General features: G+C 37.2%; 1 protein-coding gene across 2 annotated transcripts in view; it reads right to left on the minus strand.

Moving 5' to 3' along the window:
• Positions 1-17,933, minus strand: part of NALCN (sodium leak channel, non-selective) — a 298,281-nt gene that overhangs the window by 129,113 nt on the left and 151,235 nt on the right. For both annotated transcript variants that reach the window (XM_049647172.1, XM_049647173.1), the window contains exon 13: positions 310-447. In XM_049647172.1, the coding sequence (XP_049503129.1) occupies positions 310-447 (138 nt within the window). The remainder of the gene's footprint in view (positions 1-309; positions 448-17,933) is intronic.

The raw sequence follows: 17,933 nt of genomic DNA on the forward strand, positions 1-17,933 counted from the left end.
AGTTCTGGGAACACTTAGAGATGGTTAACCATGTACTTGAATATCGGATTTCCATTATGTTTTATCTCGTGTTCCCTCAGGCAGACACTGGCGTATAGGATGGAGCCCTCCTCTTACTCAAATTTGGAATCTAGTTCCTCAAGCAGTTGGAGTCATAGAAATTTAGACTGGAAGAGACCTCATGTGGCCGGACTACTCTACACTGGTTCTCTGACTCTCGTTTTGACATTGAAAAGAGGCCACAGAAACCGGTTGATGCTTACCCCACTACGGTACTAAGATATAATTGACAAGAAATGCTAAACTCACCAGAGTGGCAAAGAGGTGATAGAGAATGAAATAGATGGCTACCACAGGTGCCCACATGTGTCCCACAGCATTTAGGGTTTGGTCCATTACGTCTACCCATCCTTCCTGGGTGAGGATCTGGAACATGGACATAAACGCCTATGGAGGAAGAGAATAGAGGCATTAAACACCAGCTCAGGCTTGCATGCAGTTTAAAACTAGTTTGTGGTGTTTGAGGACTTCGATCTCAATATTATTGATTTTTATCTGATTGATTGGGAGAACAGCCTTAATTCCACAGAGGGGAAAGAGCTGAGAATTAAAGATCCTTAAAGCCTGATATCTAACTATTCAGTGTGGAAAACTAAAATAATCACCCTGAATTATTATTAATAATAATTACCCTGAATTAATATTAGCCTTGTTGGTGGTAAGTACTGTTGAGAAAATAAAATAAAATAAAATAAAAAGACATCTTTTTATTTGACTTTCTTTTTTTTCCTCTAAGCAAGCTAACGAGTTGCTTAACATTTCCTGCAAATAACTGTATTTTTTTTCTGTTGCTAAGTGCAACTTATTTTTATAGTGAATTGCATTTGATTGTCTACAGGCATATGAGAATAATAGCCTTGATTTTACTTTTATAGTACCCATCCATCAAATTATTTCAGTTATATTAAAAACACAAGACTCATTAAAAAGGAAACATTTCTAAATGGTATTACCATACCAAGAGACTTAATAAAGACAAACATATTTTCTTGATTTTATTTATTATTTTCAGGGTGCATACCCAAGACCATGAAAGAGGCCAAGACCTAAATAAATAAAAAAAATGAATAAATAAATAAAATAGAGCATTCCAACAAAATCTAGCCACGCTAAAAGACTCATACTTAGTCTGCAAAGACTTTGGCTAGTTCTATTCTTACAAGTTTTTCTTATTAAATATATGATTATATGTACATCTCTGACTCGTGTATCTTACATACATTAGTGAACAATAAATGCTTCTTTTTTTTTTAAAGTTTTTTTTTAACGTTTATTTATTTTTGAGACAGGGAGAGACAGAGCATGAATGGGGGAGGGTCAGAGAGAGAGGGGGACACGGAATCTGAAACAGGCTCCAGGCTCTGAGTTGTCAGCACAGAGCCCGACGCGGGGCTCGAACTCACAGACCGCGAGATCATGACCTGAGCCGAAGTTGGCTGCTTAACCGACTGAGCCATCCAGGCGCCCCAATAAATGCTTCTTAATGAGGATTTATTATGATGATGATGTCTGGAGACAGTGACAATTGTAATCCAGTGACTCTTTAATAATGTCTTTATAGGCTTTAGTACAATGAAGATGTAACTTGGATTCTCAGATTCCAAGAAATAAGGTCCAGGATAATACAAAGATGGACAGGCCCAAGATAAAAAGCCCTGTTACACCAATAGGATCTTAGAGACAAAAATGAATCCTACAGAAAATCTACTCTGCCCTTTTTTTTTTTTAGAAGATAAGGAAAATGAGGCTTAAAGATGATTGGTGATTAGCTCAAAGTCACTCTATTAATGTGTGGCAGTAACAAGTACCACTGAGTCATTATGACTCCAAAGTAAGTTCTTTTCCAAGCATTGCAGTCCATGTTCAGTGAGGTCTTGAATCTACTAGTTTCCAGGCTGCACCCCGCACAGTACACACTCTTAGCAGTTTCCTTTCCTAGGGACACTTAAATTTTAACTGTTTTAGAAGTACGACATTCAATGCCCAGCACATAGCGGACCCATTTGAACAAAGGAGCAATTAATTGGTAAGTGATTCTTTTACTAGGAGATAAGTTTTTCCACCTATCCTTTGTCTATGTGTGAAACACTTAATGTCTCCTTGAGTTAATTTTTTATAACCTCATTACCTACAACGTGTTTTGTTCATGTAAGCATGAAGTAGGCTGTTACTGATGCTTGAACTCAACATCGCCAAGGACAGACAATATAATACTTTCTTTGCCAGGGCATCTAAGAGAATATTAGTCCTAACTCATCCGAAAAATGCTTCAGATTTTGCAATGCGTCATTTAACTTCTTAAGAATGCCAAAACTTATTGAGGACATTGCTTTTTCCCTCTGTGTGTGTTTCTGTCACATATTTATTACATCCAAAGACAAGGAACACAAATTTCAAAGACAATTCACATTAAAAATATCAGACTGCTGTATTTTCTTCAATGAAGATGTCACCAATGTGAAAGTGTGTGTACATCCTCAAGACCCAACAGCACAAGGGGAAGAGTCAACACATCTACCAGTATAAACAGAATTTCACCCGACATGAATTCCTTTCCCCCAAAATGACAGGCCAGCTTGTGATTAAGTCCAACATTTATTCTTGGTACCTAGAGACCAAAAAACGCAGGTGTACCTTTCAACTGCCTTGGGCACTAACCAAATTAATTTGTTTTCATCCACTGCATTAGCTTTCATGAATACTCAGCTATTATACATTCAGTAAATGTTCGGGAACATGGAGCAATGGGATTGTAACCTGTTGCTGGCAGATAAGCAATGTGGGCAAGAACACAGGGGCTATCTTCTGCTCTTTTCAGAGTCTCAGAAGAAAAAAAAAATCTCCTTTCTGCACAGCTCAGCCACCTGAAAGTGCATGTTGTAAGATGCTGTGAATTATATTTGAGAGCAATGCTTTGTTACAACGCGATTCATGTGTTTCCAGCTGCTTCCTTGAATACACCAACAAAAAGTAGCGCCATGAAATATTTCAATTACGGGCTGAAAATTAATTTGTGCCTGGCATGAAGGCTGCTATGTCAGTTTTGTCGAAATCTTATCCAGAAATTAAATCCCAACGACTGTTGGAGATGTGACTCAAGTACACTTACTTATATTTATATTGTCCACGCAATGTGTGTCCCTTGAAGAGCCTGCTTAGTGTATTTATTTAAGTGTGGGTTATTAGTGGTTACTGAAGGCTTGATGTGTTGGGGACTGAGATGAGGAAGACACAGTTTCTTCTATTGAGAAATTTATAATCAAGAGTAGAGAAAAAGATGAAAATGACCAACTGTAAGAAAAGGCAAAAGGGAAAACATGGTATATAAGAGAATTGTGGTAAAGCTATCATGAGCCAGTTAGAAGTATCAATGTACTCCTCTTGGGTGAGGCAAGAACTGTTTGGGGAAAATGATGGCAAGTGATTGTCATGATGAAAATGAGAAGGACTTAAATGGGGAAGAAGGGGGCCATGAACAAAGGGCTGGAGGAAGTTGTTTTCTCTGAGCTCCTTGTCTCTACTTAACGTCATTTTCCTATCCTGTTGACCTCTTGTCCCTCTTTAATAGCTTCTACCAGCTCTTTATAAATTAAGAAAATGGATCTTTTATCTGTTATATATGTTTAAAGTATTTTCCTCAATCCATTTGTGGTATTTTTGTGAACATAAATTTTACATTTCTATGTGGTCTAATTTGCTATTCTTTTATCTAAGGTAAAAAAACTTCTCTCACTGGATGATTGGACGTAAATGTACCCATACTTTTATGAAGTAGTTTTAGTTTATTATGTTTAACATGCTTAACCAGAAGTCACATTTAAATCAGTTTGTATCTGGAATTTATTTTGGTATAAGAAGTGAGATAAGAATTAATCTTATTTTTTCTTTTAATAGATGATCAGCTGACTCAGCATATATAATTGAAAAAAATCTATCTTTTCTTCACTAATCTGAAATACCTCTTATCATAAACTGAATACTCAGACAATTTCAGCTCTATTTCTAAATTTTTATTCTTTTCCATCAATCTATCTCACTCCAAATTGAGTGACTGTACATTCACTTTAATAATGATTAAAACAAATTAATAATTTGATTAATGAATTTAAAACATCGTAATGAATTTAAAAAGCTAGGGTTCCTAGCTCTTCCCCATAAACTTCTGTTTTCAGAATTCTTTTATTTACTTTTACGTATTAACTCCTCAAAACATCCTCTTGTTTTATTTGTTGAGGTTACATTAATCTAAGAAAAACTAATATTCTCCAATCTCATAGAAATGTTTACCTTTCAATTTATTTTTTATTCATGATTCTGAGAAAATATTTCTACTTATATAGTTTCCACACACTTCTTGTTAAGCTAATTAATATTACCTTTCAAAAGCTTAATCAAGGTGATGTCATATCATTAAAATACTGTATAGTAAAGAAACCTGATGATGAGTTTCTTAATGGATGATAAACTGCAGACTACAGCTGTATGCCTAAGCACACTTTTTAGTCCTAACTGGTCTTTCATGCTTGCCAGTACATTTATAATCAACAGATTGATAAACTATAAGTTGACTATAAAAATATTGTTCACTGTTGAGTCGGGTAATGCTCTCAGATCTTACTTCCTCCTCCAGGGCTCCAGTATTATGAGGTATACGGTACCAGAAGATCAATGCTCCAGGTAAATGCTCCCTTTCTCACTTTCCACTAATTGTTCAGAATCTGACTTAGTTTCATGCATTTTATTTGAATCTTTGCTTTCTTACACAATTTTCAGTTAAGTTTAGTTTTGCTTGGTTGAGATTTTCTGATTGGTTTTGACAGATTTTGTTGGAAAAAGAAATACATACCTCCCCCCTTCTATTTCCTATACTTTCCAAATTCTCATGAATTTTATCTATTGTTTGGAATAAATTCCACTCTTATGCTGCTGTAGATGTTCTTCCCAAAACCTTCTGTTACTCCAAAACCATTGGATTCTTGCTCTCGGATATTTTTCTTAGAGTCTTCTTATCACCTGTTTTAATGTGGACTAATTGCTTTCTAGATTTGCTCCATGGTGGTCAGAATCTTTGCTTTGAATTTTCTTCTTATTCTTTTTTAAATATAATTTATTGTCAAAATGGCTAACATACACTGTGTAAAGTGTGTTCTTGGTTTTTGGGGGTCAGTTTCCATGGTTCATTGCTTACATACAACACCCAGTGCTCACTCCAACAAATGCCCTCCTCAATGCCCATCACCCATTTTCCCCTCTCCCCCACCCCCCATCCACCCTGTTTGTTCTCTATATTTAAGAGTCTCTTACGGTTTGCCTTCCTCCCTCTCTGTTTGAAATTATTTCTCTTCCCTTCCTCCATGGTCTTCTGTTAAGTTTCTCAAGATCCACATATGAGTGAAAACATGATATCTGTCCTTCTGAAATACAATTAACTTTCTTGTCTAGATCTTTTGTTCTATTACAGTGTCAGAAAGTGACCCCAAATCTCATGCCTGGTTGTGAGTCCTGTTTCAATGTCAGCTGGGTTTTCTTCTCTCTGCTTTGCTGTCTCAGTATCAGAAGAGGGGTTTGCAGGGACAGAAGTATTAGCTAGGCTATGGGAAGTCATGCTCGAAAGATCAGGCTTCAGGTATTTCTTCAGTTCAGTTATTCAGAAATCCTTATTGCTGCCAGAGCCCATCAGTCTCTGGTGTTCGCATCCTCAGATCATGGGCTCTTCCAGACCTCACTCTCCCAGCACTGGCTCCAGGGGAGGACAGACAGGCTGATTCTGCCATTTTGGGTTCTCTGTGAGGAGAAAGAATACAAGAGGGGCTCTTGCTCCCAGGGCTGCTTGTCCCCTTGTGGCTTCTGTTTTCTTCTTTTCTCATCATACTCTCACTATGCTAAATTTTTGTTTATCATGGGAGACAATTCGTTTCTGGAAATCATGATTATTTTGCTTTCACTCTCAAGCTTTCTTTCTGTCTTGGAAAAATAAAATGGTGAGATCTAGCAGTTTCTTTTGCCTCTCGTAAAAGGGCTGGAACAAGTCACTTCTACACTGGGGGGTTTCTCATCTTTTTTCAGGCTTGTGCATGCTTCCATGCTCAAGTCTTCTCAAACAGAAGGAGAGGAGGATGTGTTTTAAGATTTGCTTTTCCAATTTATTTTCTTCTCAATGTCTGGAAAACAGGCTTAAAGCATGAGCCTCACGAGTGAATCCTCCCTCTTTGACTCTCTTTCTCTTTCTCCCAGCTTTCCTCCCTCCTTCTTAGTAGCTGCTATTCAAAGATAATGGTATGAAACTGTGGCTTTGCCTTTGTGTGGTTGTTGCTGTATAATTTTTTCAGGCTGATAATTAACTGTTTCATTTGTTTCCTTAGGTTTTAGGGACAGAGGGTCTGTGGTTTTGCGATTTTACTCCTCAAGTCCAAACCTACAGATGTAAATAGGGGTAAACAACTTTGTTTACAAGTCCTCTTACTTTTTTTTTTTAAATGACACAATCACATGTTAAACACCACTATACAGGTCAGGCCCTGTTCATACTGAAGGTGCCTGGAGGTACTAACTGGATCGGGGATGAGAAGTTAACTAAAGAATGGCCTTTGAGGTGATCAGGAACAAACAACTCTGCTCCATCAGGGAAGAACTAAACCAATCAAAAACATCTCTAATGAACCTCTAGTGGAAGGTACAGAGAAAAATCACAATACTGGTAGTAGCATCTGGAGGTGAACAACTGAAGACAAGCTGTGCAGGTCAGTAGGAACAAGAGGGATCATTAAAAAGTCAGAGTTATGAGTATGTTGGTAAAACAAGGAAGCAAACGTCTCCGAATGAACAGGAATTAAGAGGGAAAGAAAACACACTGAGTAGACATGGCAATGATATTCACCAAATGGAGAAGGAAGGTCTTGAAAATCACCAGCTCAGTGACCACCTTTTTCTAATTGGAGTGCATCACATCCCTCAGGTGTGTGGGAATAAAACAAAGGGTGGGACCAGAGCAAGGGGAGAAAGCCACAAGGCAGGATTGTGATGAGGAGAGCTGTTCCAGGGGTGATGCAGGAGAAAACACATCTAAGCATAGAGAACAGGGTCCTGGAGTCACTGAATGTCCTGAGCACTGCAGGAGAGAGACACAAAGTTCACCACCAGCCGTTCTCAGTCTCCTTTGTTGACATCTTCTCACGTAATCTCTAAACGCTGCAGAGCCTCAGGGCTCAGTCCTCAGATTTCTTTTGTGCCTCTCAACACTTACTAACTAGTTCAACTCACTCATCCCAATGCTTTAAATACCATCTATATACTGATGGCTTCAGCCTCACATCCGGAATCGACTCTGCTTCTCCACTTGAATGTCTATCAGACAGGAATCTCGAGCATTAGATGTTCCACATCAAACCCTTCATGCTCTATTCCCCAAACCTGTTCCCTCTGTCTCCTTCCCATCTCAGGAAATATCAGCTCATTCTCCAAGTTACTCAGGCCAATGACCTCACAGACACTTTTGGTTTCTGCATCCAACCTGTGAGGAAATCTCGCTAAATCTCACCGTGGTTCTTGGTCTCAGTTCCACATTTATTCTCAATATTCCCTGATATTACTACTAACACAGCTAATAGTTTCCCTGTAAGTAGCCCTACATTTTGGAGCTATACTTTCCTGTCATAAACTGAGACTGGGGAACTTGAATAAAAATAAGACCAAAGAGGGAGGAATAAGAAAGTATTTTTATAACTTCTCTTTTGTTCCAACAAATGCCCTTGAATGTCAATCACAGATGGGGTGAACAATGTCTCCTAGACCAGGCTGCCACCAGGGCCACCAAGGGCCCATGCCACACTGTTGGTGGCAGAGATAGGTTTATCAATGATAAGACATCCTTTTCTCTCTCAAGGTCCCAGGGATCCCTTGATCTTTCTGACAGACCTACCTAGAGTTAGGTGAGACAGCAAAGCAAGGATATCACCCTATGCTGAAATAAACAGGCTACAAGTCTTTGTCCGGGCCTTGCAAAGCAGTTCATAACCCTTTCAAAAGCATATCGTGGATGCCCTTTGATAACTTGATGCCCCAGTGCATGTTTTGGGTTTTGAGTAGGTGTGAATATAAATTTAGGTCAAACAATAATTAAATATTTTTAAAAAGTAGGATGGGTAAACACCTCAGGTTTTAGTCAACATATATCGAGCAGAATATACAGTATGATGCCATTTGTAATATACAAACTAGATGTGTTCTTGTGGGCCTCAAAATGCTTGAAAGCCTATAAAATAAACTTGGTACTCTGAGGACTGGAATGTAGAGGACAGAATGCGGAGGAAGTGGGGGGGGGTAGATACTCAATTTGAACTTCTTAAAGTAATAGCTTTACTGAGATATATTTTGTGTACCATAAAATTCATCTTTTAAAGTCTACAATTAAGTGTTTTTAGTTTATTCACAGAGTTGTATGACATTACCCCTAATTTAAGAACAGTTCATTACCTCCCCCTCCCCTCAAAAACTATGTGCCCATGAGCAATCACTCCCCATTTCTCCCTCCTGCAGCCTTCAGAAACCACTATATTTTCTGTCTCTCTGGATTTGCCGGTTCTCAACATCTCCATCATACAATCCGTGGTCAGGGTTCATGCATGTTGTAGTATGCATCAGCACTGTATTCCCTTTATTGCCAATTGATATTTCATTATAAGGACATACCACATTTTACCTATTCATTAGTTGATGTATATTTGGGTTGTTTCCACCTTTTTGGCCATTATGAATAATGCTGCTGTGAACATCCTCATACAGGTTTTTGTGTGCACAGAAAAATTGCTTTTCACTTAACATGCCTTTTATCTTTTGTATTAAAATACATGTAAAACAGATATTCATCTTATTTTAAAAAATAGACACTTTAAAAAATTTTAAATGTGGTGAAGAATACAACCCATATTGACATACAGCTTTCATTTTACAATATAATTTGCATCTACTTTCTCTAGCTCTAGCTGGTTTCGGGAACTCTTTCTCTACAATAGATGTGCTTTCAAAATGAAATCCACTTGACAACTTATATAGTGGCTCAGCCTTTTTATTGAGAGTGTCCCTGCTGTGTCTTACTACCAGTCAGCCCTAAAATAGAAGACTTGGCTTGATGTATTCACTGAGTACAAAAGTGACACCTCCTTTGGTTTTAATTGCCTTAATTAGTCACCTACTCAATCTCCTTGTTTCTTTTTTCCCCGCTCAAATAGCAGTAATAGGTAGAGGAGTTTTATCCTCTAAAAAATCTACTAGCATCATGATCCTTTAATATTTTGTGGTATAGTTCTTTTATTTAAAACTTAACTATTCAAAATTTTAATATTTAAAATGACTTCAATCAATAGCAAATGTTAGATTTATCTCATGTTGACTGGCAAAATCATGACTGTCAAGATCAAGGTCTTATGGAGAGTTCGGCGGGGGGGAGGGGGGTGTGGAAAAAACCAATAAGATGACATTAAATGTACTTAAAAACCTAGAGTAAATTAAAGCTCTAAGAGCCACCACTTACTGTGGCTATACTAAGCTGCCCATAACTTCAAACTCTGTGGGTTTGAAATCTGGAGTAAAAACATAGCGCTGTAACGTTAAAGCCACTGGCGGCAGCCATTTCTTTACTTCCAATTCCTCTTTAATGGTTTAGATGGAATTCGATGGTCCATCAATTCAGTTACACTTTTTCCAGTTCTCCAAACTCCGATTGTCTTTTTTGGCAAACTCTCAGGAAAAATGCCTACTCCTAGGTGAATCTGACCTTTCATGGCTGCGCCTTACCCCTCCATGTGCTCTGAAGACGGGGCTTATAGCAGAGGAAGACAGGCTCCCTTGTCCCAGGCCTCCAAAGGGGCCTCAACACTGTCTGGCAAGCCCCTTCCATGTTTTTGGTGGGTCCATTACCAGCCACAAGCTTTCCCAAACTTCTTGTCATCTGTCACCTGACTAACGACATCCACTTCATCTCTGCCCTCACCCTCAAGAGATGACCTTCCTAGATGGGGGAGCTAAGAGTGTTTTTTAAATTGGAGTTGCATGAACTGAGTATAAAAACCTTGACCTTCTGTGAGCGGCAGAGCAGTGAGGCAAAGAACACCTAGCCGTCCTGATACCCATCTTCCCCAAACGCATGATAGCAGCACTCTGAAGACTGTTTTGAGAATCAAACTAAATTATGTGTGAGTACTTTATAAACATGAAAGCACCATACAAGAAATATTAATAAAAATGAAAAAATCTCTTTCAAGGAAAAACTTTAATTAACCTCATTTAAATTTCAGAGTTTCTATACAGTTTCTATGACTTAAAACTCTTTATGCCATACGCAGTATGATTCCATTTTTATAAAGCTTAATATTATATTGGATAAACTATTCATATTTTCAGAAGATATTTCCTTTTTGGGGTGCCTGGGTGGCTCAATTGGTTAAGCGACTGACTTCAGCTCAGGTCATGATCTCACAGTTTGTGAGTTTGAGCCCCGCATCGGGCTCTGTGCTGACAGCTCAGAGCCTGGAGCCTACTTCAGATTCTGTGTCTCCCCCTCTCTCTACCCCTCCCCTGCTCATGCTCTGTGTCTCTCTGTCTCTCAATAATAAATAAATGTGAAAGAAAAAAAAATTTTAATAAAGAAAAAGAAGATATTTCCTTTTAGATATATGATTTTGAAAGTGTGGTTATTTTTGATGGCATCATTTTGTTTCATCTTTGAACTAAATGATTCCCTAGAGAACCTCTATAGCTCTAAGTGTCTCTATTTTATGATCTATTAATTGGTACTAGCAGTCAATTGGAGAACTTTGTTTTCATACAGTAAAATTTCCAGCCCATTTTCCCAGACTATCTCTTACCTATAAATTACAGGAAAAGGCTGCAGTAAATGTTTTGTTCCTAATAGATCCGATAAATTACCTTCTGGTGCTGTCAATTCATCTGAGTATTTGTTGAATAAACAGTAAAAATCCTGGTGTTATCAAATGGACTGATAATAGAGAGCTAAGTAAAATAGGTGCTGTGCTCAATGTTATCACATACACTGGGATCTGAAAACAAAATGGAACAGTGGCTGGATTTTGTTGTAGGGCCCTGGTCTGGAGAGTTTAGTCACTAGCGACCTTTAAATGGTAAAGGTTTTGAAGGCGTGTCTCTCTCTCAATATATGAACTTTTTGGAATTTGAGATCTGTTGAAATCAATTCCCTTTGTTGTTAATACGAAACGAAACATTTAAAACGTTAATCTCTCTGTAAAATGATAATGCCTTATACCTTGTCATTTAGAAAGAAATAAAGTTGAAACCAGGGGTTTCAATTCTGTGACTGCCTTTTATACTGTCCCAAAAGACCAAGCAGTTCTTTGTTTTTTTTTTCCAAAACGAACCCACATTATTTATTTCATTTCTATAATTCCTAAAATGTGCTTGTTGCCAAGCATTCCATTTAAATGAATAAAAAGAGAGAGAGGGAAAAGCCTGTTTACTGGTCAAATTTTAGACCACTATGGAAGAGCCTTACTGAATCGAGACTAAAGTAATTGGCCTTAAATGTCAAAATGAGCTTGAATGTAATTAGAAGCAGAGCAGACATCAGAACCTGATGCCTACGCCAGCAGCAAATTACTTTCAGTAGAGCCTACACTTAAATATAATTTCAGGAGTAAAAGGAAAGATGGCAGAAACTCATTTGCAAAAGCCAGCGAATCTTTTTCTAGTCCTGAAAGTGTCTGGAGGTGTATCCAAACATCTCTTTTCTTTCAAATGGCCATGCTTGGGTTCACGTTTACATATAAGACCATAAGTGACAATACAGACAAAAATCATGGATTTGTACAGTCTCCTAGGATTTCTTTCAGGGTAATTGTCCTTAAAATGACATAAGGAGAGACACTGAGTCATGACTAGCATTTTACGTGGTGCTTTACAACCCCTGAAGCATTTAATTGTCCATTATGCAGAGGAACTTGAGCAATAACCCCGCGAATTACTACTGTACATATTATACCCCGTACGGAAGTGCAGGGGCCTTACATGATTAATCAAGGCCTGCAGGAAAGCAAATGGTGGGGCCAGGTATCTAGGCTGGTCTTAAAATTCCTGCTGTCCTTTTGAATATTGCAGGTTGTATAAATCTGAAGAACTAGTAATTGCTGACTTCTTTTCACAATCTAAATTACTAAAACAAACAGTATAATATTCAACTTTTATAAATTTTGAAAATTTTGTAGTATTTAAAGTTTTTACCTTCTTTGTCTTACATAGTATCGGTACATATCTAAAACCGCAAGCTCAACTGATTAATGGAAAATAGGTATCTGTAGTATTTTCTCCTCTTTGCTAAAATAAACTCCACTCATTAACATTTTTCCACATGGAAAGGACATAATGTTTTCATTTTCATGAGAATCTAAAATTACAGAATTTTAATTTGTTTTAATAATAAAAATATGTTAATCATTTATGACTTAAATGTTAAAGTGCCCATGTTAGAAACATTTATCTTAAGGGAAAAAAAAATCAACATGAACTGACTGAACTTAAATTTTTCCCCTAACAGTCTTTCTTGAGGAGCATGATATTTTTAGTTGAAAGGTATACTTCCCACCGATTATGTTAAAATAATTTTGAAATGCAGCCATCTCGCTGACAGAACAAACAGCTGTGAAAATGAGACCTGGAGGTTTATGCAAATAGGAAACTTCTGAATTAATTTTCTTCATAGAACAGACTGTCAAGTTTCTGGGAGTATTTATGCCCTATTTCTTAATTAGTGATTTTGCTAATGTCAGTCATATTAAATTTTCATGATGTAAATGATGCATTTCATTGGCAAATATGCGCTATAAAATTGCAGATGAAAGTTGACGTTCTACTTTTGGTGCAATAAAGATCTTGTAACATATACAGAAGAAACAGTGCTCCTGAAAACACAGCTGTGTGTCCTGTTGTTAAACAAGCAGAGGATTTATTAAGAAAACTTCTGTAACTAAAGTACCATGGAGTCTACCTAGGAAATTTCAGTGTTTCCTGACTATCGGTTTGTAAAACAATGCTTAAGAACAAGGTTTTTCAGGGCAGCTAGGTGGCTCAGTTGGTTAAGCATCTGATGTCAGCTCAGGTCATGATCTCGCAGTTCATGAGTTCTAGCCCCATGTGAGCTTTGTGCTGACAGCTCAGTCTGGAGTCTGCTTTAGATTCTGTCTCTCTCTCTCTCTCTCTCTCTCTGCCCCTCCCCTGCTCACACTCTGTCTGTCTCTCTCTCTGTCTCAAGAATAAACAAACATTAAAAAAATTTATATATATAAAAGAACCAGATTTTTCTATTTGGCTTCAAACAGAAAGCAACTCTGGTCAGAAAAAGCTTAGAGGTTTGCATTAAAAAACCAACCAAACAAACAATAACCCTACATGTTAGAAATGGAGTGTGCCACTGTTTGCTCTCTTTGAATGGGATTTGATGCTCATCTTTCTTCACTAAGTCCACAAAAAATGAGCTAGCTTTACCGCAAATTATATTGTCTACTCTTCTATCACACACATAAATTTCTAATCTGATAGTGCTTATTTAGTTCTCTAATACCTTGAAAATAGATTTGATAGTTGTTTACAAATAAATATTTAATTGAAATGATTTGACGTTAATAAAGCTGATTTTACAAGTCATGAATTAAAATTAGTCTTATTATATGACTAAAATTAGTCTTGTAGAATTTTTTATTTCTCAGGTAAGAGTAGATATATAAAGGGAAGCATTATATTCTACCATTCTTTTCTGAGTGTATATATGTATTTGAAATAAAACTGAACTCAGTTACAAATATAGTTTCTATTACGCTTTTTTAATATTTTATCATCACAATTAGTGTCGCCCATGGCTTACCTCATAAGTTAGGCTGTAAAAATACAGTTTTGATAACTGTATGATATGCCACCACATTTAAAATTTATTTAGACTTTCCAGATGGTTAGACATTAAAGTTGTCTCAAAATTTTCACATTAAATAATGCCACAAAGAGCATTTTTTGAAGATCAGTCTTTGTATGCATCTCTGGTTATTTTCTTGGGAGTAGATTTCTAGAAATGCAACCATTAGATCAAAGAGTAAAAATGCTTTTTAGTGTCTTCATATATAATGAAAAACGGATTTCCAGAAAAGTTATACAAATGTTCACTGCCACACGCAATGTGTGAGAGGGCTTTCTGCCAGCAGTGCACATGACCATTAGCCAAAAAATAAAAATAACAAATAAATCTTGTCCATTCAACACTTTCTTCCTGACATGCATTATAAATTAAGGTTGTATCTTCATGTTTTCCTTTGATCTGAAAAATTATTTATAGTGGTTATTTTCGACTTGTTTGAAAAGTCAAGTGTGTTTTGCTTTTAGGCCTAGAAATTTCTTGATCATCAAGAAAGATGAAAGATGATATTTTCTTTTTGTTTTCTACATTTTCACACTTCACATTTCCTTGCTCTAACTCATCAGGAAGATATTTCGATACATAGTATGAGGAGACTCTGGTATCGCCCATATTGCTTGTTTGAGAACAATTTGTCTTGTAATTGTGATGCTTTCTTTGCCAAATGTTTTTTAATGCATGTTTGTCCGTTCATCTATACGTTAACCCTAAATCACATTCTATTATTGTCGCCTTGTACATTTCCTTGTTAGTTCTTATCAATTTTTGATGATGTTCCTTACTGCTTTTTTTTAAACAACCTATAATGTGGGGGAAATACTTCCTTAATAGGTTGTTTTAGGGATCACATTAGATATATGTGGATATCTATGTGTGTATGTATGTATCTCTCTTTTTACCTATGAAAAGTTCTTATTCTGAGGGCCTCACATGTAAAAAGTCTCATATATAGTAATTATTATTATTGATAATAATGATCCCTGGGGAAACATCTTTCTTGACTTAGTTAGGAATAATTATGCTTCTCTACAAAAATAGTTCATTTTCATCTCATAATCATCTTTCATCTATCTAAGTCTACTTTTGCTAGAAAAACTGGAGTCACACTTGTGCCTGAACTCCAGCAGATATGGATGTCCTCATGGTGCACTTTTGTGATTTGAATTTTGTTTTTGCATTCATTGTAATTTCAATTTTGTTTTCCCTTTAGATTAAATCTCTTAAATTTTGATTAAATTGGATAAGGATTATAGCCAGGTCAAATAAAAAGGTCTTCCTCAAAAGAGTGCCCTTCTGGGACTCAGGCTTGGACTCTAAGGATGTTTTACTCAAGGAATAGTTCTGGTAACTGCAGTTCAGTGGACCAGTGATGGTAATACGCAACAGGAAAAGACAGCTGTCTGTGCGTGATTCATACTGCATTAAAACTGCCCTTTAAAAAGAAGCGCACCAGATATAATTTTATCATTATGCCAATGATGAATCGCCACACAAAGAAATTCAGCTAGAAGCAAACACAAACAAACAAAAAAATCCCAACAACAACAACAAAAACAAAGAAACTCAAAAACCAAAAAACAAGCCCTCTGATTTTATAGCAGGAAGAAAATAAAATTAATTTAAAAACTTTTTTGGGGGGGAGATGGTGACATTAAGCTATATCACTAAATTACTTTGGATTTTAAAACAAGGTGCTAGTTTCTATCACAGCACCAGGTCCAGACACGGATGAAGGCCTTGGATGGCCTAAAGCCTTTGATGGGACCAACTTTAAGAGACTGTAGAAGATTTGACACAGTAATGGCCACACAGAAAAAATGAAACTTACCTCCCTTCCTGCCCTGATGCTGCTGCAATTCCTCAATCATAAATTTTTGTCTTTGGTCAATAAAAACGAATTTTGTTCAGTGAAAATACCTCCTCAGAGAAATAACATTTCTTCCAGTGTAACTAACCTTCCTTAAAATAGCTCATCTGCTCTTCTCCAGGAAGAAAATAAGAAAGAGTGAAATCTTCAACAGCTTCCCTCTGTCACGATCCCAACCTCTGAAAACACCCTGTTGTCCGGCTCCAGACCAACACTGCAGTTCCTTTTTCATCCATCCCTCCATGCCAGTGATTCTCCATGTCTCTGATTTACTCATTCTGTCTTCCTGAAATGGGATATTCTCATCTAATGCCGTTGCCCAAATTCTGATCTGTGGAAACCACATGCACCCCTGAAGACCACTCTTCAGAAAGCTTTGGAAGCAGACCCTTCCTCTTATTAAAACAAGTGATTTTTGGAAGCTCTGTGCTTAGCACATAGCAGGCTCCCAGAATTTTAAAATATTCTCCAAATAATCTTTGATGTCATATTTCACCTTTTGGCTTATTTGAGTTCTCTCTTATGTGTCTACTATGGGATAAGTTGACTTCTTCCTTACGCTCTTGACTATGTTACAAGTTAAAGAGGGCAGTTGGTATGTTTGTTCATGTGTGTATGCCTCATGGTTCCATCACATAGAGAATGTGGGCTAAATTACAAACAGCAACAAAACACATACACAATTTAGTTAGTCTTCATTGTGAATGGATGTAACTGGTATTTTGTGGAAAATGGATTTCAATGGTGTAGCAGATTAGGGGGGCACAAAATGAGATTGTGAGAATCAATAACTAAACTGCAACCGAATGCAAACAAATATGAGGCTTCAGATGGTGGCCAAGCCTCAGGGTGTATCTGTAGAAAAAAAAAAGAAACCTGTCCATCTGAAAGATAGTCACTGGAGTGGGTTTTTTTAATTCTCAAAAATATATTAGTGAACCTTAGTATCTGATCATATATGGAAAAAAAAACTGATTAGCGCTCCCTCCCCAAATTCTGTATAAAATGCAACAAGCATCCTTTTAAAGGCCTATTTAAGATCCCAAGACAATAACTGAAACCCTAGGACCAAAAACTAATATGCAGCTTGGGTCAAAAAAAGACAGTCTTAGGGGATTTACAGTCTGTGGCAGACTTAGGTTTTTCACGTACTGTCAGGCATACGGGGCAAAGTCACAGGCCCTGGAAAGATGGAGGTTGCTAACTGAGATCCTTGAGTAAGGCTGGATATTCACTGGACTTCACCAGATATTGACAAAAAAAAAAAAAAAATTCCATCACAAAAGGATATGATGAAAAAGGAGCTTGTGTGTCTTGACCAGGGTGCACACATGTGGAATCCTATTACGGCACAACCAGCACAGCAGAACCATGGGGAATGGATAGACTAGTCAATAAATGGTACTGTGACAATGGGTTATCCAATGGAAATAAAATAAGATTGCTCCCTATCTCACAGCAACCACAAAAATCAATTCAGGTTAAATGAAGAGCTAAATGTTGAAAGTAACACACAGCCTGACAAGACCAAGTATGGCTGAGTTGTGAAGCAGAGAACATTCCTATGTCCTGCTGATAGCATATACACTGGGGAAATTGCGTTGGAATGCAATGCAAGTTTATCAATACCTGCTGAAGTTGGAGGTATCTTTATTCTAAGACTCAGCAATTCTATTCCTAGCTACATACCCCCCCCCCCAAATGTTCACATGTGCACAAGCTAATTTGCAATGTTCAGAGCAGCATTATTTGGAATTATAAAATATTAGAAACAAACACCTAAAACCTGCATGCATTCGTTTTCTATTTCTGTGTTACAAATCATTACAAACTTAGCACCTTAAAACAATATTTATTTCTTATTTGTAGTTTCTGTAGGTTAGAGATGTGGGCACAGTATAACTGGGTTCTCTGCTCAGGATCTCAGAGGCTGAAATAAAAGTGTGGGCTGGGCCGTGGTCTCATTTGGAGCCTCATTCAGATTGTTACCAGAATTCAGTTCCTATGGCTGTAGGACTGAGGATCCTGTCTTCTTGAAGCACACAGTCCCTAAAGGCCACCCACAGGTCCTAACCACAT

Source organism: Panthera uncia, assembly GCF_023721935.1.
Source record: "Panthera uncia isolate 11264 chromosome A1 unlocalized genomic scaffold, Puncia_PCG_1.0 HiC_scaffold_16, whole genome shotgun sequence".
NCBI classification, from domain to species: Eukaryota; Metazoa; Chordata; class Mammalia; order Carnivora; family Felidae; genus Panthera; species Panthera uncia.